At 43.0% G+C, this 26951-nt stretch overlaps 1 protein-coding gene across 4 annotated transcripts in view; it reads right to left on the reverse strand.

Annotated features, from left to right (window-relative positions):
* ppp4r4 (protein phosphatase 4, regulatory subunit 4) overlaps positions 1–26951 on the reverse strand; it is a 127516-nt gene that overhangs the window by 34894 nt on the left and 65671 nt on the right. For all 4 annotated transcript variants that reach the window (XM_036985225.1, XM_036985226.1, XM_036985228.1 and 1 more), the window contains exons 8-11: positions 16657–16778; positions 15131–15253; positions 7740–7903; positions 4029–4148 (exon numbers count right to left, since the gene is read on the reverse strand). In XM_036985225.1, the coding sequence (XP_036841120.1) occupies positions 4029–4148; positions 7740–7903; positions 15131–15253; positions 16657–16778 (529 nt within the window). The remainder of the gene's footprint in view (positions 1–4028; positions 4149–7739; positions 7904–15130; positions 15254–16656; positions 16779–26951) is intronic.

Raw genomic sequence — 26951 nt, forward strand, 5'->3', positions numbered from 1 at the left:
CCAGGCAGTGCCAGAGGAAGGTCCTAAAAATTGTCAATGACCCCAGCCACCCCAGTCATAGACTGTTCTCTCTACTACTGCATGGCAAGCGGTATCGGAGTGCCAAGTCTAGGACAAAAAGGCTTCTCAACAGTTTTTACCCCAAAGCCATAAGACTCCTGAACAGGTAACCAAATGGTTACCCGGACTATTTGCATTGTGTGCCCCCTCCCAACCACTCTTTTACACTGCTGCTACTCTCTGTTTATCTTATATGCATAGTCACTTATATGCATAGTCAACTATACGTACATACTACCTCAATTGGCCCGACCAACCAGTGCTCCCGCACATTGGCTAACCGGTCTATCTGCATTGTGTCCCACCACCCGCCAACCCATCTTTTTATGCTACTGCTACTCTCTGTTCATCATATATGCATAGTCACTTTAACCATACCTACAAGTACATACTACCTCAATAAGCCTGACTAACCGGTGTCTGTATATAGCCTTGCTACTCTTATTTTCAAATGTCTTTTTACTGTTTTATTTCTTTAAACACACACACACACACACACCTTTTTTTCGCACTATTGGTTAGAGCCTGTAAGTAAGCATTTCACTGTAAGGTCCACACCTGTTCTATTTGGGGCACGTGACAAATAAACTTTGATTTGATATACCTGCCTGACTCTGATTTGGATAACGACTCTTTGCCTGTCTTGACCTACCGATTGCCTGCCCCTTGTACTGAAATACACTCAGAAATTCGTACTATCCATCTCCTGTGTCTGCATCTGGGTCTTAGCCAGAGGCGTGATAATACGAATTGGCCGTTAGACTGGGGATGAAAACCAGAGGACAGGCTGGCCGATGTCCCAATGAGGATGCAGAACACCTTCCAGAACCGAGATGAGAACTTAGGACAGCGATCGGAGACCATGACGACCGGAAGTCAATGGATCCGGAAGACGTGCTGCACTATGAGCTGGACCGTCTCCTTAGCTGAGGGCAATTTAGGAAGGGGGATAAAATGGCCGGCTTTGGAAAACCTATCCATCACCGTAAGGATGGTGGTGTTGCCCTCTGATACAGGGAGACCCGTGACGAAGTCCAAGGATATATGGGACCAGGTTCCGGTGAGGAACAGGGAGTGGTTGAAGGAGGCCAGCAGGAGCTTGCCCTGGAGTCTTGTTCTGCGCGCACACAGTGCAGGCGGTAATGAAAGCGGAGACGTCAGGAACCATGGTGGGCCACCAAAAACGTTGTCGGAGCGAGCCAATCAGGACCTGAAGACGACTCTTCGTTGCCTCATCTCCACCAATCCCACCACCTGGAGCCAGGAATTTATGTGGATGGATTATGCCCGCAACACCCTTTCCTGTTCTGCTACTGGTCTCTCACCTTTTGAGTGTTCCCTGGGATATCAGCCCCTGGTTTTCCCGGAGGAAGAGGTCACCATACCTTCTGCCCAGATGTTTGTCCGTCTCTGTCGCCGTACCTGAAAGAGAGCCCAGGCCGCCTTTCTCAAGATCACCTCCAGGTATCGATGACAGGCGGACCGCCACCAGAACCCTGCTCCCCGCTACTGTCTTGGGCAGAAGGTATGGCTTTCCAATCGGGATCTGCCCCTCCGGATGGAGTACCACAAACTTTCCCCCCTGTTCTATCGGCCCTTTCCCCATCTAAGGTCCTTAGCCCCTCTACTGTTCGCCTTCTGTTGCCCCACACCCTCCGAATACATCCCACTTCCCATGTATCTAGAATTAAACCCCTGTCTCACAGTCCTTTGTCTCCTGTTTCCAAACCCGTCTCACAGCCCTTTGTCTGCTGTTTGTTTGTTGCTAGTTTGTCTTGTCCCGTCAAGTCCTACCAGCGTGCTCCTGTGTTTCCCGAGCTCTAGTTTTAGATTTTTCTAGTCTTCCCGGTTCTGACATTTTCTGCCTGTCCTTACCCTGTACCTGCCTGCTGTCCTATACCTGCCTGACTCTGATTTGGATTATAACTCTTTGCCTGCCTTGACTTCCGATTGCCTGCCTGTTTTTACTGAAATCAATTCTGAGACTCGCACTATTCGCCTCCTGTGTCTGCATCTGGATCTGAGCAGTGCTGTGTTTTTTTTTGCAGTATTACTTTAGTGCTTTGTTGCATGTTTTGGAATATTTTATCCCATATATTTGTATTCTTTTCACTGTCATTTAGGTAATTCCGGTGCATTCGGGAAAGTATTCAGACCGTTGAGATTTTACACATTTTGTTACATTACAGCCTTATTTCTGAAATTGATTTAAATCTACACAATACCCAATAATGACAAAGCAAAAACAGGTTTGCTAATTTAATTAAACTAAAATATTACATTTACCTAAGTATTCAGACCCTTTACTAAGTAATTTGTTGCGATTACAGCCGCGATTCTTCTTGGGTATGACGCTACAAGCTTGGCATACCTGTACTGGAGGAGTGTCTCCCATTCTTCTCTGTAGATACTCTCAAGCTCTGTCAAGTTGGATGGTAGCGTCACTTCACAGCTATTTTCAGGTCTCTTCAGAGATGTTCGATCGGGCTCAAGTCCGGACTCTGGCTGGGCCACTCAAGGACATTCAGAAAGAAACCTGTCCCAAAGCCACTCCTGCGTTGTCTTGGCTGTGTACTTAGGGTCGTTGTCCTGTTGGAAAGGGGAACCTTCGTCACAGTCTGAGGTCCTGAGCACTCTAGAGCCTGTTTTCATCAAGGATCTCTCTGTACTTTAATCCGTTCATCTTTCCCTCGATCCTGACTAGTCTCCCAGTCTCTGGCTCTAAAATAACATCCACACAGCATGATGCTGCCACCACTGCTTCACCGTAGAGATAGTGCCAGGTTTCCTCCAGACGTGGCGCTTGGCATTCAGTCAAGGTGTTCAATCTGGGTTTCATCAGACCAGAGAATCTTGTTTCTTAAGGTCTGAGAGTCCTTTAGTTGCCTTTTGGCAAACTCCAAGCGCGCTGTCATTTGCCTTTTACTGAGGTGTGGCCATAGAGTAGCCAGATTGGTGGAGTGTTGCAAAGACGGTTGTCTTTCTTGAAGGTTCTCCCATCTCCACAGAATAACTCTAGAGCTCTGTCGGTTCTTGGTCACCTCTCTGACCAAGGCCTTTCTCCCCACGATTGCTCAGTTTGGCCAGGCAGCCAGCTGTGTTCTTGGGGACCTTCAATGGTGCAGACATTTTTTTGGTACCCTTCCCCAGATCTGTGCCTCGACACAATCCTGTCTTGGAGCTCAACGGACAATTCCTTCAACCTCATGGCTTAGTTTTTGCTCTGAGATGCACTGTCAACCATGGGACCCTGAGCAGTTTCCTTCCTGTCCAGCAGCTCAGTTCAGAAGGTCAACTGTATCTTTGTCTTAACTTAACCATGCTTAAAGAGATATTCAATGTCTGATTTGTTATGGTTCCCAATCAACTAATCACTGCCCTTCTTAATTAGGGTTTTGATAAGCTACCTGGTCTTTATAGTTGAAACGGTGCTTGAAATTCAATACTTGACTGAGGGACCTTACTGATGTTGTAAGTATGGGGGTGGCAGAGGAAGAGTTAGTCATTCAAAAATAATGTCAATCCCTATTATTTCACACAGCGTGAGTCCATGTAACTTACTGTGCGATTTGTTAAGCCTAAAGAAAAGGGTTGGATACTTAAGTGACATCTATATTTTAGTTATTAAATTGTTAGTAATTCGATTATTTTGTGTAGATCAATGACAAAAAAAAAAATCAAAATTCAATCTATTTCAATCCCACTTTGTAACAACAAATTCTGAAAAAAACCAAGGGGGGGGGGGGGGACTTATGATACCCACTGTACATTCAATAGCCCCTCTCTGTCCCTCTCTGTTGCACACAACACACAACACACTTCCATTCCCCCTGTCACAAGGGGAGTTTTTTTTACAAAACTAAGTAATGACACAAATCACATTGGCAGTCTATCAGAGTTATGGACATTCTTTATGTATTTTATTGACAGAACAGAATAAGCCAGTGTCCAAACAGCAGCCACCTTACCTCGTGGAAGCCCTCGGCCATTGTGCGTCGCACCGTGATCTCAGGGTCATTACACAGACTGGAGAAGGTGGGGTAAAGCTCCGTCAGGAAGTGGTTGGGGTCAGCGAATAACACCATGGCCTGTAGAAAAAGTGATGTCACAGGGAGTGATAACTTGTTCAAAATTTGTGGAAAACTGAGATACATTTTTTGCCATAATCAAAATGGAATCTTCTACTCCCCAAGGCTAGTATAACCACATAATGCAAGCATCCTTTTATTTACTAAGATTCAGTAGAAACTTTGTAGAACATACACAATAATGCAATTGGCTGGAGTTATCTACAAGTACTAGGAGCAGTAAGTCTTGTATAGTGTGTGTGAACAACACTCTTTTGAATTAAAACAATTCCATACTAAAATGGTGAACAAATGCAATTAACTTTGTGACAGTTTCCCTGATGCTTGCCTTCTCTTTTGAGACAGTTAGCAAGGTTCAACTCTGCAGACAGCTGGGTCGAGTGCATTGGCCCGGGAAACGGGAAGGTACTTACACATTTTTACCCCCTTTTTCTCCCCAGTTTCGTGATTACGATCTTGTCTCATCGCTGCAACTCCCCAACAGACTCAGGAGAGGCGATGGTCGAGTCATGCGTCCTCCAAAACATGACCCGCCAAACCACGCTTCTTAACATCCGCTCGCTTAACCCGGAAGCAAGCTGCACCAATGTGTCGGAGGAAACACTGTTCAACTGACGACCGAACTCAGGCTGCAAGCACTCGGCCCACCACAATGAGTCGCTAGAGCACGATGAGCCCCCGGTCACGACCAGTAATGACACTGCCTGGGATCGAAACCCAGACTATAGTGATGCAGTGCCTTAGACCGCTGCGCCACTCGGGAGGCCTTCGTTTTCATATTCTGTTGCAAAACGTTTTGCTACAGTGTGCCCGAATAACCACGACCTTGAACTGCCACCACAGTTAGTCCCAAATGATACATTATTGAGGGCTTGAGCGAAGCGGGCACACCTAGGCTGCATACCAATTGGCACCCTATTCTCTACATAGTGCACTACTTTTGACCAGAGCTATAGGCCCTTGTCAAACGTAGTGCACTATGTAGGGAATAGGGTGCTATTTGTGATGCACAGACAACTAGCTGGACCAGGGGAGGAGAACTTCCCTGTCTGTGGGAACAAAAGAGCTGTGGACAAGGCCTCTCATCAGGCCTATTGTTACAGGCGTCTCCTCTACCCTCCTGACCCCATTACATGGGCTGTGCGTGTGTGTATGAGTGTATGATGATATGCGTGTGTGTGTGTAACTCTCTAAAGTCCCATGACCGTGGGACAACATTTACTTCCACGTGCTGACAGAATATGACAGAGACACTATATTCAGCAGGTCAGGAGGTGGATCCATGTGCTAAAAATACACACATGCCTGACTCATGAAAACACGTGCAGGTATAGTGCATTCGGAAAATATTCAGACCCCTTGACTTTTTCCACATTTTGTTACGTTGCAGCCTTATTCTAAAATGGGTTAAATAAAAATCCTCATTAATCTACACACCCCATAATGACAAAGCGAAACAGGTTTTTAGAAATGTTTGCTATGAGATTCAAAATTGAGCTCAGCTGCATCCTGTTTCCATTGAACATCTTTCAGATGTTTCTACAACTTGATTGGAGTCCACCTGTGGTAAATTCAATTGATTGGACATGATTTGGAAAGGCATACACTTTTTTCTATAAGGTCGCATAGTTGGCAGTGCATGTCAGAACAAAAACCAAGCCATGAGGTCGAAGGAATTGCCTGTAGAGCTCCGAGACAGGATTGTGTCGAGACACAGCTCTGGGGAAGGGTACCAAAACATTTCTGCACCATTGAAGGTCCCTAAGAACAAAGTGGCCTCCATCATTCTTACAATGGAAGAAGTTTGGAACCGCCCAGCCAAACTGAGCAATCGGGGGAGAAGGGCCTTGGTCAGGGAGGTGCCCAAGAACCTGATGGTCACTCTGACAGAGCTACAGAGTTCCCCTGTGGAGGTGAGAGAAACTTCCAGAAAGACAACCATCTCTGCAGCACTCCACCAATCAGGCCTTTATGGTAAAAGGCACATGTCTCCCAGTCCCTGCAGCTTGAAATTTGCCAAAAGGCACCTAAAGACTCTCAGACCATGACAAACAAGATTCTCTGGTCTGATGAAACCAAGATTGCCAAGCATCATGTCTGGAGGAAACCTGGCACCATCCCTACAGTGAAGCATGGTGGTGGAAGGATCATGCTGTGGGGATGTTTTTCAGCGGCAGGGACTGGGAGACTAGTCAGGATCAAGGAAAAGATGACCGGAGCAAAGTACAGAGATCCTTGATGAAAACCTGCTCCAGAGTGCTCAGCACCTCAGACTGGGGCGAAGGTTCACCTTCAAACAGGCCAATGATCCTAAGCACACAGCCAAGACAATGCAGGAGTGGCTTTGGGACAAGTTTCTGAATGTCCTTCAGTGGCCCAGCCAAAGCCCGGATTTGAACATGATTGAACATCTCAGTAGAGACCTGAAAAAAGCTCTGCAGCGACCCTCCCCATCCAAATTTACAGAGCTTGAGAGAATATGCAGAGAATGGGAGAAACTCTCCAAATATAGGTGTGCCAAGCTTGTAGCGTCATACCCAAGAAGACTCAAGGCTGTAATCGCTGACAAAGGTGCTTCAACAGAGTACTGAGTAAAAGGTCTGAATACTTAAGTAAATGTGATATTTCAGTTTTTTTTTTTTCATACATTTGCAAAAATGTTAACCTGTTTTTGCTTCGTCATTATGGGGTATTGTGTGTAGATTGATGGGGGAAAAAGATTGAATCCATTTTAGAATAAGGCTGTAACGTAACAAAATGAGGAAAAAGTTGAGGGTTCTGAATACTTTCCGAATGTACTGTATACAGTACTGTACACTAGGGCTGTGACGATACCAGTTTCGCTATATTTTTTTCATGGCAAAAATGAAAACACGAAGCAGACCAAACTCTTTGGTCCTTTAAAAACCTGCTGTTTGTAAAATGTTGTGTGCTTTAACTTGGAAAATAAATACATGTGACTCTGGATGACAACATATTGATGCTTGTTTCCAACATTAGGGCTGTTTTTCTAAAGAAGTTAATTATGCTTCATGTTTTCTTTCCTTGCCACGATACAAACGAGTATTGCGATACTGTTTTGTTTTCCGACCCTACTATACACTCTTTACAAAGTCCACAACACATGCACGCCACGTGCATGTGCGTACACACACACACACACACACACACACACACACACACACACACACACACACACACACACTATTGGCAAGACTATTTCAGTTCTACAATAGTGTATGGTGAGTTAAATAACTGACTATAAGGCACACTATTCCCCTCTATAGACTCAAAAAGTTCAAGCTTTATAAAGCTTTTCAACATTGTAAGGTGTTTGCAACATGTAGCCGCAACACTTGAGACATTTTTATAAAAAACTAAGCCACCAATATGGCAACAATCACCAAGAGTTGACCAGAAGCATTTTCAAACAGAGGCAGAAAGACAGATGGTACAGTTACAGACTTGATTCCTTCAAACGTGCTGCTAGACTTCAGAGACTGTTCAAGAGTGGGAGGGAGGGTTGGTAGGAAACTTGTGTGTGTGTGTTTGCATGCGTATATGTGTGTGTGTTGGTCAGCAGTCACTCACGGGGAAGTTGTAGGCGCAATTGCGTCGCACCAGGGCGTACTTGCTCTCCAGCTCCAGCGGATAGACCTGGTTGTCCGAGTGTCCGTTTTCATGCTGCAGGCCCAGTACACACAGCTTCTTATAGAACTCCAGGAACCACAGGTGCTGCTCCTCTGTGAAAGACGCTGCAGGAGAGAAGAATTAGGACCATATAGGAACAACTCTAGCAGACAGGAATCAGAATCACACAAAGGGACCTGTGTGTGTTTATGTAGCCTGACCTCCCGGTCATGGGTCTCCCGGTTGCGGTCGGCTGCGACACAGCCTGGGATCAAACCCGGGTCTGTAGTGAAGCCTCTAGCACTGCGATGAAGTGCCTTAGACAGCTGCATCACTACTATTTATATTGTTGACAACTTTTACTTTTACTTCACTACATTCAGAAAGAAAATAATTTACTTTTTACTCCATACATTTTCCATGACACCCAACAGGACTTATTACATTTTGAATGCTTAGCAAGACAGGAAAATGATTCAATTCACACACTTAAGAGAACATTCCTGGTCATTCCTACTGCCTCTTATCTGGCGGACTCACAAAACACAAATTCTTCATTTGTAAATTTTGTCTAGGTATTGGACTGTGCCCCGAGCTATCCATAAACAAAAAATTAAAAAGACAAAACCAAATAGGTTATACTTTTACTCAAGTAGTATTTTACTGGGTGACTTTCACTTTAACTTGAGTAATTTTCTATTAAGGTATCTTTACTTTTAATCAAGTAAAACGGACTTGATGGAAAGGTTGCGGCCTATGACGGTGCCAGGTTGAAAGTCACTGAGCTCTTCAGTAAAGCCATCCTACTGCCAATGTTTGTCTATAGAGATTGCATGGCTGTGTGCTCGATTTTATACACCTGTCAGCAACAGGTGTGGCTGAAATAGCCAAATCCACTAATTTGAAAGGGTGTCCATATACTTTTGGCCATGTGTATTACCTCATTTGCAAACTTTAGTACAAAAAGGACTGTATTTAATTTTAAAAAGTATTGTATTTATGTCTACATTCAAGTGGTTCAAAATTCAAAAGGCACTCGCACATCTGAGCTATCTTTTTTCTCTGTGCATGGTAACAGTTGAATAACATGAGAAAAAAGAAGAAGCCCGCACACTGCTCTTGATAGTTTCACTGTTCTTTAAAAAGATGTATCGGCCTCAAGGTCTTGGTCAGAGCTTTGTGATTACATTTTTTTTTTCAATGTGCATCCTTATGTAGACATAGCTCCACCCACATCCATTCCAAATCAAATCAAACTTTATTGGTCACATACACATGGTTAGCAGATGTTAATGCGAGTGTAGCGAAATTCTTGTGCTTCTAGTTTGCAGTAATATCTAACAAGTAAACTAACAATTTCACAACAACTACCGCATACACACAAGTGTAAAGGAATGAATAAGAATATGTACATACACATATATGGATGAGCGATGGCCGTGCGGTATAGGCAAGATGCAGTAGATGGTATAGAGTACAGTGTATACAGTTGAAGTCGGAAATTTACATACACTTAGGTTGGAGTCATTAAAACTTGTTTTTCAACCACTCCACAAATTTCTTGTTAACAAACTAAAGTTTTGGCAAGTTGGTTAGGACATCTACTTTGTGCATGACACAAGTAATTTTTCCAACAATTGTTTACAGATTATTTAACTTATATTGCTGTATCACAACTCCAGTGGGTCAGAAGTTTACATACACTAAGTTGACTATGCCTTTAAACAGCTTGGAAAATTCCAGAGAATGATGTCATGGCTTTAGAAGTTTCTGATAGGCTAATTGACATAATTTGAGTCAATTGGAGGTGTACCTGTGGATGTATTTCAAGGCCTACCTTCAAACTCAGTGCCTCTATGCTTGACATCATGGGAAAATCAAAAGAAATCAGCCAAGACAAGTCTGGTTCATCCTTGGGAGCAATTTCCAAACGCCTGAAGGTACCATGTTCAACTGTACAAACAATAGTACGCAAGTATAAACACCATGGGACCATGCAGTTGTCATACCGTTCAGTAAGGAGATGCGATCTGTCTCCTAGAGATAAATGTACTTTGGTGCGACAAGTGCAAATCAATCCCAGAACAACAGCAAAGGACCTTGTGAAGATGCTGGAGGAAACAGGTACAAAATAATCTATATCCACAGTAAAACGAGTCATATATCGACATGACCTGAAAGGCCGCTCAGCAAGAAAGAAGCAACTGCTCCAAAACCGCCATAAAAAAGCCAGACTACGGCTTGCAACTGCACATGGGGACAAAGATCGTACTTTTTGTAGAAATGTCCTCTGGTCTGATGAAACAAAAATGGAACTGTTTGGCCATAATGACCATCATTATGTTTGGAGGAAAAAGGGGGATGCTTACAAGCCAAAGAACACCATCCCAACAATGAAGCACGGGGGTGGCAGCATCATGTTCAAGATTTCAGTTAGGAAGTTAAAGCTTGGCCATAAATGGGTCTTCCAAATGGACAATGACCCCAAGCATACTTCCAAAGTTGTGGCATAATGGCTTAAGGACAACAAAGTCAAGGTATTGGAGTGGCCATCACAAAGCCCTGACCTCAATAACATAGAAAAATGGATGGCAGAATTGAAAAGGCGTGTGCGAGCAAGGAGGCCAAGGAGGAATGGGACAAAATTGACCCAACTTATTATGGAAAGCTTGTGGAAGGCCTCCCAAAACTTCAACTGTACATATGAGATGAGTAATGTAGGGTATGTAAACATTATATAACGTGGCATTGTTTAAAGTGACTAGTGATACACTTGTTACATCCAATTTTGAATTGCTAAAGTGGCTAGAGATTGAGTCAGTATGTTGGCAGCAGCCACTCAATGTTAGTGATGGCTGTTTAACAGTCTGATGGCCTTGAGAGAAGCTTTTTTTTCAGCCTCTCGTTCCCAGCTTTGATGCACCTGTACTGACCACGCCTTCTGGATGATAGCGGGGTGAACAGGCAGTGGCTCGGGGGTTGTTGTCCTTGATGATCTTTTTGGCCTTCCTGTGACATCGGGTGGTGTTGGTGTCCTGGGGGGCAGGTAGTTTGCCCCCGGTGATGCGTTGTGCAGACATCACTACCCTCTGGAGAGACTTACGGTTCTGGGCGGAGCAGTTGCCGTACCAGGCGTTGATACAGCCTGACAGGATGCTCTCGATTGTGCACCTGTACAAGTTTGTCAGTGTTTTCGGTGACAATACACATTTCTTCAGCCTCCTGAAGTTGAAGAGGCACTGTTGCGCCTAGGAACTTAAAACTATGCAGAGGAACTTAAAACTTTCCACCTTCTCCACTACTGTCCCGTCGATGTGGATAGGGGGGGTGCTCCCTCTGCTATTTCCTGAAGTCCACGATCATCTCCTAGTTATGTTGAGGATGAGTGTGAGGTTATTTTCCTGACACCACACTCTGAGGGCCCTCATCTCCTCTCTGTAGGCTGTCTCGTCGTTGTTGGTAATCAAGCCTACCACCGTAGTGTCATCTGCAAACTTGATGATTGAGTTGTAGACGTGCATGGCCACGGAGTCAAGGGTGAACAGGGAGTACAGGAGAGGGCTGAGAACACACCCTTGTGGGGCCCGAGTGTTGAGGATCAGCAAGGCGGAGATGTTGTTTCCTACCCTCACCACCTGGGGGCGGCTCGTCAGAAAGTCCAGGACTCAGTTGCACAGGGCGGGGTCGAGACCCAGGGTCACGAGCTTAATGACGAGTTTGGAGAGTACTATGGTGTTAAATGCTGAGGTGTAATCGATGAACAGCTTTCTTACATAGGTATTCCTCTTGTCCAGATGGGTTAGGGCAGTGTGCAGTGTGATTGCGATTGGACCTATTGGGGCGGTAAAGCAAATTGGAGTGGGTCTAGGGTGTCAGGTAGGGTGGATGTGAGATGATCCTTGACTAGTCTCTCAAAGCACTTCCTGATGACAGAAGTGAGTGTTAGCTCAGTTACCTTAGCTTTCTTGGGAACAGGAACAATAGTGGCCATCTTAAAGCATGTGGGAACAGCAGACTGGAATAGGGATTGATTGAATATGTCCGTAAACACACCAGCCAGCTGGTCTGTTCATGCTCTGAGGATGCGGCTAGGGATGCCGTCCGGGCCGGCAGCCTTGCGAGGGTTAACATGTTTAAATGTTTTACTCACGTTGGCCGCAGTGAACGAGAGACTGCAGGTTTTGGTAGCGGGCCGTGTCAGTGGAGCTGTATTGTCCTCAAAGCGAGCAAAGAAGTTGTTTAATTTGTCTGGGAGCAAGACGTCGGTGTCCGCGACGAGGCTGGTTTTCTTTTTGTAATCCGTGATTGACTGTAGACCCTGCCACATACAGTGGGGAGAACAAGTATTTGATACACTGCCGATTTTGCAGGTTTCCCTACTTACAAAGCATGTAGAGGTCTGTAATTTTTATCATAGGTACACTTCAACTGTGAGAGACGGAATCTAAAACAAAAATCCAGAAAATCACATTGTATGATTTTTAAGTAATTAATTTGCATTTTATTGTATGACATAAGTATTTGATACATCAGAAAAGCAGAACTTAATATTTGGTACAGAAACCTTTGTTTGCAATTACAGAGATCATACGTTTCCTGTAGTTCTTGACCAGGTTTGCACACACTGCAGCAGGGATTTTGGCCCACTCCTCCATATAGACCTTCTCCAGATCCTTCAGGTTTTGGGGCTGTCGTTGGGAAATACGGACTTTCAGCTCCCTCCAAACATTTTCTATTGGGTTCAGGTCTGGAGACTGGTTAGGCCACTCCAGGGCCTTGAGATGCTTCTTACGGAGCCACTCCTTAGTTGCTCTGGCTGTATTTTGGGTCGTTGTCATGCTGGAAGACCCAGCCACGACCCATCTTCAATGCTCTTACTGAGGGAAGGAGGTTGTTGGCCAAGATCTCACGATACATGGCCCTATCCATCCTCCCCTCAATACGGTGCAGTCATCCTGTCCCCTTTGCAGAAAAGCATCCCCAAAGAATGATGTTTCCACCTCCATGCTTCACGGTTCGGATGGTGTTCTTGTGGTTGTACTCATCCTTCTTCTTCCTCCAAACACGGCGAGTGGCGTTCAGACCAAAAAGCTCTATTTTTGTCTCATCAGACCACATGAACTTCTTCCATTCCTCCTCTGGATCATCCAGATGGTCATTGGCAAACTTCAGACGGGCCTGGACATGCGCTGGCTTGAGCAGGGGGACCTTGCGTGCGCTGCAGGATTATAATCCATGACGGCGTAGTGTGTTAATAATGGTTTTCTTTGAGACTGTGGTCCCAGCTCTCTTCAGTCTACATTTTATCCCTGATGTCCTTACACAGCTCTCTGTTCTTGGCCATTGTGGAGAGGTTGGAGTCTGTTTGATTGAGTGTGTGGAAAGGTGTCTTTTATACAGGTAACGAGTTCAAACAGGTGCAGTTAATACAGGTAATTCATTTTTCTTAAAGAAAAATTAACAGGTCTGTGAGAGCCGGAATTCTTACTGGTTGGTAGGTGATCAAATACTTATGTCATGCAATAAAACGCAAATTAATTAATAAAAAATCATACAATGTGATTTTCTGGATTTTTGTTTTAGATTCCGTCTCTCACAGTTGTACCTATGATAAAAATTATAGACCTCTACATGCTGTGTAAGTAGGAAAACCTGCAAAATCAGCAGTGTATCAAATACTTGTTCTCCCCACTGTATGTCTCGTGTCTGAGCCGTTGAATTGCGACTCTACTTTGACCCTATACTGACGCTTAGCTTATTTGATCGCCTTGCAGAGGGAATATCTACACTGTTCGTATTCGGTCATGTTTCCGGTCGTCTTGCCATGATTAAAAGCAGTGGTTTGAGCTTTCAATCCACGGTTTCTGGTTGAGGAAGGTTTTAACAGTCACCGTGGGTACAACATCACCGATACACTTGCTAATAAAGTCGCTCACCGGATCAGCGTATTCATCGTATTCATCAATGTTGTTGTCTGAGGCCATCCGGGACATATCCCAGTCCACGTGATCGAAGCAATCTTGAAGTGTGGAATCCGATTGGTCGGACCAGTGTTGAACAGACCTGAGCATGGGCGTTTCCTGTTTTAGTTTCTGTCTATAGGCTGGGAGCAACAAAATGGAGTCGTGGTCAGATTTGCCGAAAGTAGGGTGAGGGATGGCTTTGTATGTGTGCCGAAGTAAGAGAAGCAATGATCCAGAATGCTGCCAGCCCGGGTCGCGCATTCGATATGCTGATCAAATTTAGGGAGCCTTGTTTTCAAATTAGCTTTGTTAAAAACCCCAGCTAAAATACATGCAGCCTCAGGATATATGGTTTCCAGTTTACGTAGAGTCCAATGAAGTTCTTTCAGGGCCGTCGAGTTCTTTCAGGGCCGTCGAGGTGTCTCTGGGGGGGATATACACGGCTGTGATTATAATCGAAGAGAATTCTCTTGGTAGATAATGCGGTTGGCATTTGATTGTAGGGAATTCTAGGTCAGGTGAACAAAAGGACTTGAGTTTCTGTATGTTGTTATGATCACACCACGACTCGTTAATCATAAGGCATACACGCCCGCCCCTCTTCTTACCAGAGCGATGTTTGTTTCTGTTGGCGCGATGCATGAAGAAACCGGGTGGCTGTACCAACTCTGATAACATACCCCAAGTGAGCCATGTTTCCGTGAAACAGAGAATGTTACAATCTCTGATGTCTCTCTGGAAGGCAACCTTTGCTCAAATTTAATCTACCTTGTTGTCAAGAGACTGGACATTGGCGAGTAGTATACTCGGGAGCGGTGAGCGACGTGCTTGTCTACGGAGCCTGACCAGAAGACCGCTCCGTCTGCCCCTTCTGCGGTGCCGTTGTTTAGGGTCGCCTACTGGGATCCGATCCATTGTCCTGGGTGGTGGTCCAAACAGAGGATCCGCTTTGGGGAAGTCATATTCCTGGTCGTAATGTTGGTAAGTTGACATTATATCCAATAGTTCTTCCCGGCTGTATGTAATAAGACTTAAGATTTCCTGGGGTAACAATGTTAGAAATAATACATAAAAATGGTTTAAAAAAATACTGCATAGTTTCCTAAGAACGCGAAGCGAGGCGACCATCTCTGTCGGCAACATCATACGTAGCGCCCATGCATCAAATGGGGTTGGAGTTGAGGGAAAAGAAAAGTGTTACCAAATATAACAATGTGCATTTCATAAATATTCAAATAAAGTGTGTACATAAAACGTAATGAACACGTCTGTAAAACCACATTGATGACATCGACCCATTCAAGTGGTAAAAGTTCATTGTGATATGAATATGGAGAAAAGATACCCTACTAGGGTGTGGTGCCTGGCCTTAAGAGGTCTGAAACCCACCTGAGAGTCCGTGACAGAGCTTGCCATACTGAAATGACAGCGAAGCCAGCACCGCCTCGTCAGCTTTAAAGCACTTTTCACAGAACGTCTTCACCAGCGGAAAGATAACACGCGTCCTGTCGTCTAAAAAGTGAGGGGGAGAGAAGAGAGAAAGACAGTTTGACATGACGGGGCTGCCTCCCAATGCAACGGGCATCTGGCAGAGAGAGGACAATCGAAATTGTCAGCCCTCATACACACAGTGGCCGCATTCCATTCCAAAACAAAGCAATTATTTTCAACTCAATATGACGTTATCTCTCATCATGCGGCCATGGAGTGTTTTCTCTGCCCTGTCAACTTGCCTGGGCAGATCTGAAAGGATCTAGAAGGATGAACATAATAGGTCCGGGACTCCGCGTAGCGAATTTAATGGTTAGGTGGAACCGAATCTGATTGATTATACACTAATCAGTCCATTTTGGATCTGCAATGGTGAGACGTCTAGTATTAAGGGGAAGGTAGCCAGTTTTCAGAATGGAATACGGCCCATGTCCTTGATGGCCCGACACACGTGCAAAAGCCTTGTGAAGAGATAGAAGACTGACAGCTTAGTTGGAGCCAGTTTGCCAACTACTGTAACGAGTATAGTATTTGCATATCAAAGAAACTCTGAGGGTGCAGGGGTGTCTCGGAAGAGTGTCGCTAAGCCAGACAAGTAAGTGTTTCGCACAGACAATGTAGAGACAAGGTTGTGAAGTGCATTGGTTTTAATGAGCCAGGTTCATGTCTGTAGTAGACTCTGGTTCTTGGGAATACCAAGGGTTGCATATTGTTTTTGCAGAGCACAAGCACACCATATACAGTTAATCAAGGGTTTGAGTATTAGTTGAGTAGTGAAATCAGATGTGCTTGTGCAGAGCTAGAACAAAAAATATGCAACCCTAAGATAGATGTTAGGTAAAAAAAAAAATTGATCAATAGGAACATCAAAACCATTGAATAGGAACATTATAACCATATTTTCTGTAAGTGCTTTTATAAAGCTTTTCCAGTCAAAATACTGCTTTGGCTTAAAGACTTTTCCGGAACAATATGAACGTGTGGGCGTCTGTCCTCTCTTGGAACATCAATGAGTAGAAAATTGCCAGCGAACAAGAGCCGCCAGATCGGGAGTAGTGTGGGCTGCTTGCGAGGCACGCTATAGTAAGAAGACAGAAGTGTAAGTTGAATGTGAGAGCAACATGGCCACAGAGATGGCTATGTAGGCTGTACGAGGGTGTAGCACGGCCTGCCACGCAGACAGAAGTATGTGGGCTGAATGACATTACCGTGCCAGCAGTGGAAAAGCCATGTGGGCCGGCTGTGTGAGGGTGCAGGGTAATCACATAGAGTTTGTATGACGTTTGTATGAGGTGGTGAGATTGTAGAAGGTTTTTTGTGTGAGAGGTGAGACTGATTGAGGTGATAAGGTTGTAAGAGTTTTATATGAGGTGATGAGGGTGCATGACATAGGTGATGTGGTGTCATTGTATGAGGTTTCTCACCACTGTCGAACATTTCCAGCAGGTTAATGATGGTGTCGAAGGCGGCCAGGCGCACCGTGCTCCCCTCGTCCCGGGCCAACTCTACGAGCTCAGGCAGCACTGCCGCCTTGGTGTGGTCCAGTCTGAGACACCAGAGGAGAAAGAGGAGACACAATTATATAACAAACACACATTCCCATTAAAGGGATAGTTTGAGTTTCCCCAAAATCAAAGTTCAATCATTTCATTCCTCAGAATGCATGGAAAATGGACTTGTGTGGCAAGAAAAACATGTGTGGTATGAGTAAGATGGCAACAGAGTTCTGTTCACCAACCTCCCTTTGTTTGACCAAACTTTAGGCAAACTTCCGCTTCTACAAGCTAGAAACTTGAACGTGGCTTCTAAAATAACACTATCAAAAATAGACAACCGACTGCTCAGAAACAACCAGGAAGTCACAGCCGGTGATTGTCAAGCAAATAACTGTCGGTCTCACAGCAATTGACCGCTAATTAACATAAACACATTTTGCATCTCCTGGCTTCCACACATAGCCTCAGTCTAATAAAAGTCTAATAAATCCATGTAATATAGCCTACACCTTCCCAATAAATCCATAATTTATTTTAGACAGTTCTAAAGAAGCATATTTCAGAAGAACAGAATAGCATACGCTGGGTTGTCCTTATGTTAGGCCCTGATCTGGCTATGCCAAATGGCTGTGGGCTACACTAGTTCATTTAGTTTGCTTATAAATCCATGCCATTATTTTATAGTATGAAGAATACAATTGAACAAAGCTGAATAAAATATAAATATTTTCTCCAAATGATTTGAGGGAGTGTGCACACGGCTATTATGTGTTGAGCGGTTAACAAAGAAATAGGTATTCCTATATGCTTAATTTAGAGTTAATAACGTAACTTTAGTTGTTCTACGAACATTGGGCTACATGTTTAGATGTTTAATACATTGTAAGGCTGCATGATGAGACTCTAATGAAGATTTGAAAAAAGTTTTGAAAGGCATGAGCTCTGCTACATTTTTTGCGCAGGCGGTACACACTCTGTACACACTCACACAGCTCCCAATCACGTGATCGGGTCTTTCTCACAGAATTCAAGTTAAGACAGACACATCCAAGGTGAATTTTGAAGATATTGGAAGAACTGTCCACATTTACTTTTCGTCAGCCAACAAGATGAGTAGGTCTAACAAACAGGAAAAGCACTAGCCTATGTCAATCCACTATGCACCTATTATATTCTGTGAGAGAAATAAATATTCCAAACAGTCGTGGGATGCGATAGATCCCAAATTAATAAAAAAAAACTAGCATCATAAAAAATGTTTTATGCAATAGTCAATGAACAGGCAGAGTTCCTCTGTCCAGTGTCTGTGTTATTTTGCCCATCTTAATCTTGTCTTTTTATTGGCCAGTCTGAGATTTGGCTTTTTCTTTGCAACTCTGCCTAAAAGGCCAGCATCCTGGAGTCGCCTCTTCACTGTTGATGTTGAGACTGGTGTTTTGTGGGTAAAAGTTAATGAAGCTGCCAGTTGAGGACTTGTGAGGCATCTGTTTCTCAAACTAGACACTCTAATGTACTTGTCCTTGCTCAGTTGTGCACCGGGGCCTCCCACTCCTCTTTCTAATCTAGTTAAGAGTCAGTTTGCACAGTTCTGTGAAGGGAGTAGTACACACTGTTGTACGAGATCTTCAGTTTCTTGCCAATTTCTCGCATGGAATAGCCTTCATTTCTCAGAACAAGAATAGACTGACAAGTTTCAAAAGAAAGTTATTTGTTCCTGGCCATTTTGAGCCTGTAGTCGAACCCATAAATGCTGATGCTCCAGATACTCAACTAGTCTAAAGAAGGCTAGTTTTATTGCTTCTTTAATCAGAACAAATGTTTTCAGCTGTGCTAACATAATTGCAAAAGGGTTTTCTAATGATCAATTAGCCTTTTAAAATGATAAACTTGGATTAGCTAACACAACGTGCCATTGGAACACAGGAGTAATGGTTGCTGATAATGGGCCTCTGTATGCCTATGTAGATATTCCATTAAAAACCAGCCGTTTCCAACTACAATGGTCATTTACAACATTAACAATGTCTGACACTGTATTTCTGATCAATGTGATGTTATTTTAATGGACAGAATTAGCTTTTCTTTCAAAAACAAGGATATTTCTAAGTGACCCCAAACTTTTGAACGGTAGTGTATATAGGGCAGCAGCCTCTAATGTGCTAGTGATGGCTATTTAACAGTCTGATGGCCTTGAGATAGAAGCTGTTTTTCAGCCTCTCAGTCCCAGCTTTGATGCACCTGTACTGACCATGCCGTCTGGATGAAAACAGGGTGAACAGACAGTGGCTCGGGTGGTTGTTGTCTTTGATAATCTTTTTGGTCTTCCTGTGACATCGGGTGCTGTAAGTGTCCTGGAGGGCAGGTAGTTTGCCCTTGATGATACGTTGGGCACACCGCACCACCCTCTGGAGAGCCCTGCAGTTGCAGGTGGTGCAGTTGCCGTACCAGGCCGTGATACAACCTGACAGGACGCTCTCAATTGTGCATCTGTAAAAGTTTATGAGTGTTTTAGGAGACAAGACACATTTCTTCAGCCTCCTGAGGCACTGTTGCGCCTTCTTCACCACACTGTCTGTGTGGGTGGACCATTTCAGTTTGTCAGTGATGTGTACGCTGGGGAAGATTTTCCACCTTCTCTACTGCAGTCCAGTCGATGTGGATAGTGGGGCGCTCCCTCTGCTGTTTCCTGAAGTTCACAATCAGCTCCTTTGTTTTGTTGACGTTGGGTGAGAGGTTACTTTCCTGGCACCACACTCCCAGGTCCCTCACCTCCTCCCTGTAGTCTGTCTCGTCATTGTTGGTAATCAATGACGAGACATTGATTACCAATGTAATCAACGGGCGCGCCCGTCAGGGAGTCCAGGACCCAGTTGCACAGGGTAGGGTTCAGACCCAGGGCCTCGAACTTAATGATGAGCTTGGAGGGTACTGTGGTGTTGAATGCTGAATTCTATAGTCAATGAACAGCATTCTTACATAGTTATTCCTCTTGTCCAGATGGGATAGGGCAGTGTTCAGTGTCGATGTGGCTCATCGTCTGTGGATCATATATCAGACTATTCTTCATTTAAACGTGTCTTTACATATACTAAATAATATATATACATATATACAGTGCCTTGCGAAAGTATTCGGCCCCCTTGAACTTTGCGACCTTTTGCCACATTTCAGGCTTCAAACATAAAGATATAAAACTGTATTTTTTGTGAAGAATCAACAACAAGTGGGACACAATCATGAAGTGGAACGACATTTATTGGATATTTCAAACTTTTTTAACAAATCAAAAACTGAAAAATTGGGCGTGCAAAATTATTCAGCCCCTTTACTTTCAGTGCAGCAAACTCTCTCCAGAAGTTCAGTGAGGATCTCTGAATGATCCAATGTTGACCTAAATGACTAATGATGATAAATACAATCCACCTGTGTGTAATCAAGTCTCCGTATAAATGCACCTGCACTGTGATAGTCTCAGAGGTCCGTTAAAAGCGCAGAGAGCATCATGAAGAACAAGGAACACACCAGGCAGGTCCGAGATACTGTTGTGAAGAAGTTTAAAGCCGGATTTGGATACAAAAAGATTTCCCAAGCTTTAAACATCCCAAGGAGCACTGTGCAAGCGGTAATATTGAAATGGAAGGAGTATCAGACCACTGCAAATCTACCAAGACCTGGCCGTCCCTCTAAACTTTCAGCTCATACAAGGAGAAGACTGATCAGAGATGCAGCCAAGAGGCCCATGATCACTTTGGATGAACTGCAGAGATCTACAGCTGAGGTGGGAGACTCTGTCCATAGGACAACAATCAGTCGTATATTGCACAAATCTGGCCTTTATGGAAGAGTGGCAAGAAGAAAGCCATTTCTTAAAGATATCCATAAAAAGTGTTGGTTAAAGTTTGCCACAAGCCACCTGGGAGACACACCAAACGTGGAAGAAGGTGCTCTGGTCAGATGAAACCAAAATTGAACTTTTTGGCAACAATGCAAAATGTTATGTTTGGCGTAAAAGCAACACACCATCCCCACTGTCAAACATGGTGGTGGCAGCATCATGGTTTGGGCCTGCTTTTCTTCAGCAGGGACAGGGAAGATGGTTCAAATTGATGGGAAGATGGATGGAGCCAAATACAGGACCATTCTGGAAGAAAACCTGATGGAGTCTGCAAAAGACCTGAGACTGGGACGGAGATTTGTCTTCCAACAAGACAATGATCCAAAACATAAAGCAAAATCTACAATGGAATGGTTCAAAAATAAACATATCCAGGTGTTAGAATGGCCAAGTCAAAGTCCAGACCTGAATCCAATCGAGAATCTGTGGAAAGAACTGAAAACTGCTGTTCACAAATGCTCTCCATCCAACCTCACTGAGCTCGAGCTGTTTTGCAAGGAGGAATGGGAAAAAATTTACTCGATGTGCAAAACTGATAGAGACATACCCCAAGTGACTTACAGCTGTAATCGCAGCAAAAGGTGGCGCCACAAAGTATTAACTTAAGGGGGCTGAATAATTTTGCACGCCCAATTTTTCAGTTTTTGATTTGTTAAAAAAGTTTGAAATATCCAATAAATGTTGTTCCACTTCATGATTGTGTCCCACTTGTTGTTGATTTTTCACAAAAAAATACAGTTTTATATCTTTACGTTTGAAGCCTGAAATGTGGCAAAAGGTCGCAAAGTTCAAGGGGGCCGAATACTTTCGCAAGGCACTGTATGTGACATTTGTTTTGATTTAGAATGGACCATTATCATGCACCTGTATCGAAAAAGGGGCAGAGGGAAAAAATACATGTCATCTATGCACTTAAATAGAGAATGGAGGACGCTTTTCCCCCTGGTTTATTTTTATGCCAGCCAGGTAGGCTATACTCCTGTTGTAAAAAATAAATAATGTGTTTAATATTAGGAAAGCTGAGAAATAAATATAGTAGATCTAGACTATAGAAAGCTGATGGGCTGCTCCTCTCTTTATTAGTGGCCATCACTCTGTTTTCTCCTGCAATTGCATAGCCTACAGAAATGTTGAGCAACATGAGCTTATGGGCTCTCATGAAGTAATCGATTAGATTTCAAATACATTTGCAATGTCAGAGTGATTAGAGGGACAATAGAGTGCTGAGTACCAGGAAAGATAGTAAGTTTGGTAGGCTACTAATGACCAGCAGCAGCATGAGAGCTTGGAGAAGCCTAATTAACGGTCATGTGGAATTTGACTGCCTTCATGACACGTAACAGCTGGTGAGGCGGTAATACGGTCACCGCAACAGCCCTAGTCATGGCTGATCCACATGAGATCTCTCAACCAAAAGGGGTATCCTACGAAGCAAGCTACTCAGGGTATTCTAAAGCTAACCAGCTTCAGATTCCAGCTCAGGCTTAATCGTACTTCAACGGTGGATATCGGTCGACCGTCTGCGCTTGTAACTGCATAATGGCTAGTCAAACGCCAAACTCTTCATTGAGACAATGGTGAAAAATAAATCCATGGGCGAGTCAGTGCCACATTTTCATTTCAGCTGAAATAAAAATGATTTTTTTTTTAAACGATCTTGCCAATTCAACAGGATATTGTGTGAAACAGGCTTTTAATTCACTAGGGTAGGGGGCAGCATTCGGAATTTTGGATGAAAAGCGTGCCCAAATTAAACTGCCTGCTACTTAGGCCCAGAAGCTAGGATATGCATATAATTATTAGATTTGGATAGAAAGCACTCTAAAGTTTCCAAAACTGTTAAAATAATGTCTGTGAGTATAACAGAACTGATATGGCATGCGAAAACCTGAGGAAAATCCAACCAGGAAGTACTATTATTTTGAAAGGCTGTTTATCTATTGAAAGCCTATCCACCATACAAAGACTTAGGACCCAGTTCATGATATCTATGGCTTCCTCTACACGTGGCTAGTCTTTAGGCATGGTTTCAGGCGTTTACTCTGAAAAATGAGGGAGATACAGCACTTTCAATGAGAGGCCAGTGGAAATTTCCAGCCATGAGTCCTGTTTCTCCTTTTCTATTGACAAAGCTTTTGTCCGGTTGAAATATTATTTATTATTTATAACAAAAACAACCTGAGGATTGATTTTAAACATTGTTTGACATGTTTCTACTCACTTTTATTGTACTTTTTTTTACTTTTCCTCTTGATGTTGAGAGCGCGCATTGTGCCTTTGGATTTCTGAACTAAATGCACGAACAAACATAAATAGGGACATTATCGGAAAAAAACGAACATTTATTGTCTAACATGGAGACCTGGGGGTGCCACAAGATGAAGATCATCAAAGCTAAGTGATTCATTTTAATGCTATGTTTGACTTTTGTGAGCCCTCTCCTTGGTTGGAAAATGGCTGTATGGTTTTTGTGGCAATGCGCAGACCTAACATAATCGCGTCGTGTGCTTTCGTCGTAAAGCCTTTTTGAAATCTGACACAGCGGTTGCATTAAGGAGAAGTTTATCTTTAAATGTATGTTAACTTGTATCTTAGATCAATGTTTATGATGAGTAATTCTGTAATTTGATGTGGCTCTCTGCACTTTCACCGGATGTTTGTTTGAGACAATGCATTTCTGAACATAACGCACCAATGTAAACTGAGATTTTTGGATAGAAATATGAACTTTATCGAACAAAACATACATGTATTGTGTAACATGACGTCCTATGAGTGACATCTGATGAAGATCATCAAAGGTTCATGATTAATTTAATCGCTATTTCTGACTTTTGTGAGCCATCTCCTTGGCTGGAAAATGGCTGTATGGTTTTCTGTGACTAGGCTCTGACCTAACATAATCGCATGGTGTGCTTTCTCCGTAAAGCCTTTTTGAAATCGGACACTGTGGTTGGATTTACAAGAAGCTTATCTTTAAAATGGTGTATAATACTTGTATGTTTGAAGAATTTTAATTATGGGATATCTGTTGTTTTGAATTTGGTGCCCTGCAATTTCACTGGCTGTTGTCGAGGTGGGACGTTTGCGCGTCAAGTTTAAAATGCATTCAGTCATTCTTACTACAGTTGAAGTCGGAAGTTTACATACACTTAGGTTGGGGTCATTAAAACTAATTTTTCAACCACTCCACAAATTTCTTGTCAATAAACTATAGTTTTGTCAAGTCTGTTAGGACATCTACTTTGTCCATGGACACCAGTCATTTTTCCAACAATTGTTTACAGACAAATAATTTAACTTAAAATTCACTGTATCACAATTCCAGTGGGTCAGAAGTTTATATACACTAAGTTGACTGTGCCTTTAAACAGCTTGGAAAATTCCAGAAAATTATGTCATGGCTTTAGAAGCTTCTGATATCCTAATTGACATAATTTGAGTCAATTGGAAGTGCACCTGTGGATGTATTTCAAGGCCTACCTTCAAACTTAGTGCCTCTTTGCTTGACATCATCGGAAAATCAAAAGAAATCAGCCAAGACCTCAGAGAAAAAATTGTAGACCCCCACAAGTCTGGTTCATCCTTGGGAGCAATTTCCAAACGGCTGAAGGTACCACGTTCATCTGTAGAAACAATAGTACGCAAGTATAAACACCATGGGACCACACAGCCGTCATACCGCTCAGGAAGGAGACGCGTTCTGTCTCCTAGAGATGAACGTACTTTGTGCGAAAAGTGCAAACCAATCCCAGAACTACAGCAAAGAACCATGTGAAGATGCTGAGGAAACCAGTACAAAAGTATCTATATCCACAGTAAAACGAGTCATATATCGACATAACCTGAAAGGCCACTCAGCAAGGAAGAAGCCACTGCTCAAAAACCGCCATAAAAAAGCCAGACTACGGTTTGCAACTGCACATGGGGACAAAGATCGTACTTATTGGAGAAATGTTCTCTGGACTGAAGAAACAAAAATATAACTGTTTGGGCATAATGACCATCGTTATGTTTGGAGGAAAAAGGGGGAGGCTTGCAAGCCGAAGAACAACATCCCAACCGTGAAGCACGGGGGTGGCAGCATCATGTTGTGGGTGGGCTTTGCTGCAGGAGGGACTGGGGCACTTCAGAAAATAGATGGCATCATGATGAGATAGGAAAATTATGTGGATATATTGAGGCAACATCAAGACATCAGTCAGGAAGTTAAAGTTGGTTGCAAACGGGTCTTCCATATGGACAATGACACCAAGCATACTTTCAAAGTTGTGGCAAAAATGCTTGAGGACAACAAAGTCAAGGTATTGGAGTGGCCATCACAAAACCCTGACCTCAATCCCATAAAACATTTGTGGGCAGAACTGAAAAAGCGTGTGCGAGCAAAGAGGCCTACAAATCTGACTCAGTTACACCAGCTTTGTCAGGAGGAATGGGCCAAAATTTACCCAACTTATTGTGGGAAGCTTGTGGAAGGCTACCTGAAACGTTTGACCCAAGCTAAACAATTGCAAGTACTAATTGAGTGTATGTAAACTTCTGACCCACTGGGAATGTGATGAAAGAAATAAAAACTGAAATAAATCACTCGCTACTATTATTCTGACATTCCACATTCTTAAAATTAAATGGTGATCCTAACTGACCTAAAACAGAGTATTCTTACTAGGATTAAATGTCAGGAATTGTGAAAAACTGAGTTTAAATGTATTTAGCTAAGGTGTATGTAAACTTCCGACTTCAATTGTATATGTCATATATTTTAACATTATAATTTTCTTAAATAAAAAAACATTTGATCAATTGTCTTCGTCAAATGAAGGGGATGATGACGCAATCTTTGCAAGAGGGAGGGAATATTATTTCATTGGTCCTCAACATATTGGCTCAGTCATTTCAGTGGAGTTACCTGTGAGTTAGCCTCCCCTGGAGCAGGTTAGTTCTGAATAATTCATTGCCATAGAAAGTTACCTGGCTAAAAGGTGAGCCACTTTCGTATGACCGGTTATCCCGAGTTGAACTCAGAGTTGACCAAAGTCAACTCCTCACACCTGCTTTGTAGTATACCCCTCTGAGTAATCCAACAAGCCTGGGGCAGGTTACACCATTTTGTCATAAAAAAAGTACAATGCGCCTTGTACCACCACCTGATGGGCACTGGAAGAAAATGCACTCCCTAATCTCAAAACGTATCTGGACGAACAATGAAACAAGAATTAAACTCTCCATATTACAGAGACAAAAGCCTCCCAAACTTCCAATGGTACTCTTGGTCATTTTCTCTGCATTCTTGCTACTTGGCTAAATCCAGAAACTTGCTTGTCATGGCATCCAATATAATAAAGATGTGTTCACCAACACAGATAACAAAACCTTATCTATTCCAACGTAGCTCTGAAACAATCTAAATTAAGAATCGGCTCTATTATTTCTCACTTCATTTCTGTTTGGCGTACATTCTCTGTGCATTCCAAGATATACAAAAGTACAACCTGCCTGGCACCTCATTACTTTTCTACTTACAATTACATTTTGCTATGCACGCTCATGGGGTATCTTGGAAAACAAAGCCTCACCTTCATCCCTTTCATAAAGTACTGCTTGGAAAAAGAGGTCTCGTCTCTGCAATGAATTCCCGTCTAGTAAAGTCCTCATCCAAGCCGCTTTCAATTGACAAATTGTGGAAAAAAGATCTACAAACATCCAACAATGTTCTTAATTGGCAAACAATATGGCACAATATATCTCTATCTATCTTCCAGAAATCCAAATCACCAAATGATTCACTTTAATTTTGCTCCCAGAATGTACTTTACTCCCCGGAAATTCTATGACATTAAAGCCAAACCATCACCCAATTGTACTCTATGCTCTAATGACACCCAAGGTACCTTAATCCATATGATGTGGGAAAGCCCGGGGGTAAAATCATTCTGGAAGATGATCTTCCCTGTGCTCTCAATTTAATGCAACCTCATTCTTGAATTATTATTTATCTTTCTTTAGTTTTCTCCCCCTTTTTTCATATTAATATACTTAACTGTCAATGGATAATAAATGAATATAAAAAATAAGGTTGACACAAATACAACTACAAATACAAGCATGCTGATGCCATTCACATCGAGATACCGAGTCAGAGCTGCCAATTTAATTTATTTTAGGGTGCAAAGCTGATGTCATTTTTTGCTGCATCTCTTTTGTAAAAACAATACTATCATTATGAATGCTACGAACATGAGTCACTGCCTATTTGCTGTGTTTATTGTGCCTGTTATCCAACAAGTGTCAAAAAAAGGAAATGGACTTGACTTTAGTTTAAGACCAC

This window comes from Oncorhynchus mykiss, chromosome 8, assembly GCF_013265735.2.
Source record: "Oncorhynchus mykiss isolate Arlee chromosome 8, USDA_OmykA_1.1, whole genome shotgun sequence".
Taxonomy (NCBI): Eukaryota; Metazoa; Chordata; class Actinopteri; order Salmoniformes; family Salmonidae; genus Oncorhynchus; species Oncorhynchus mykiss.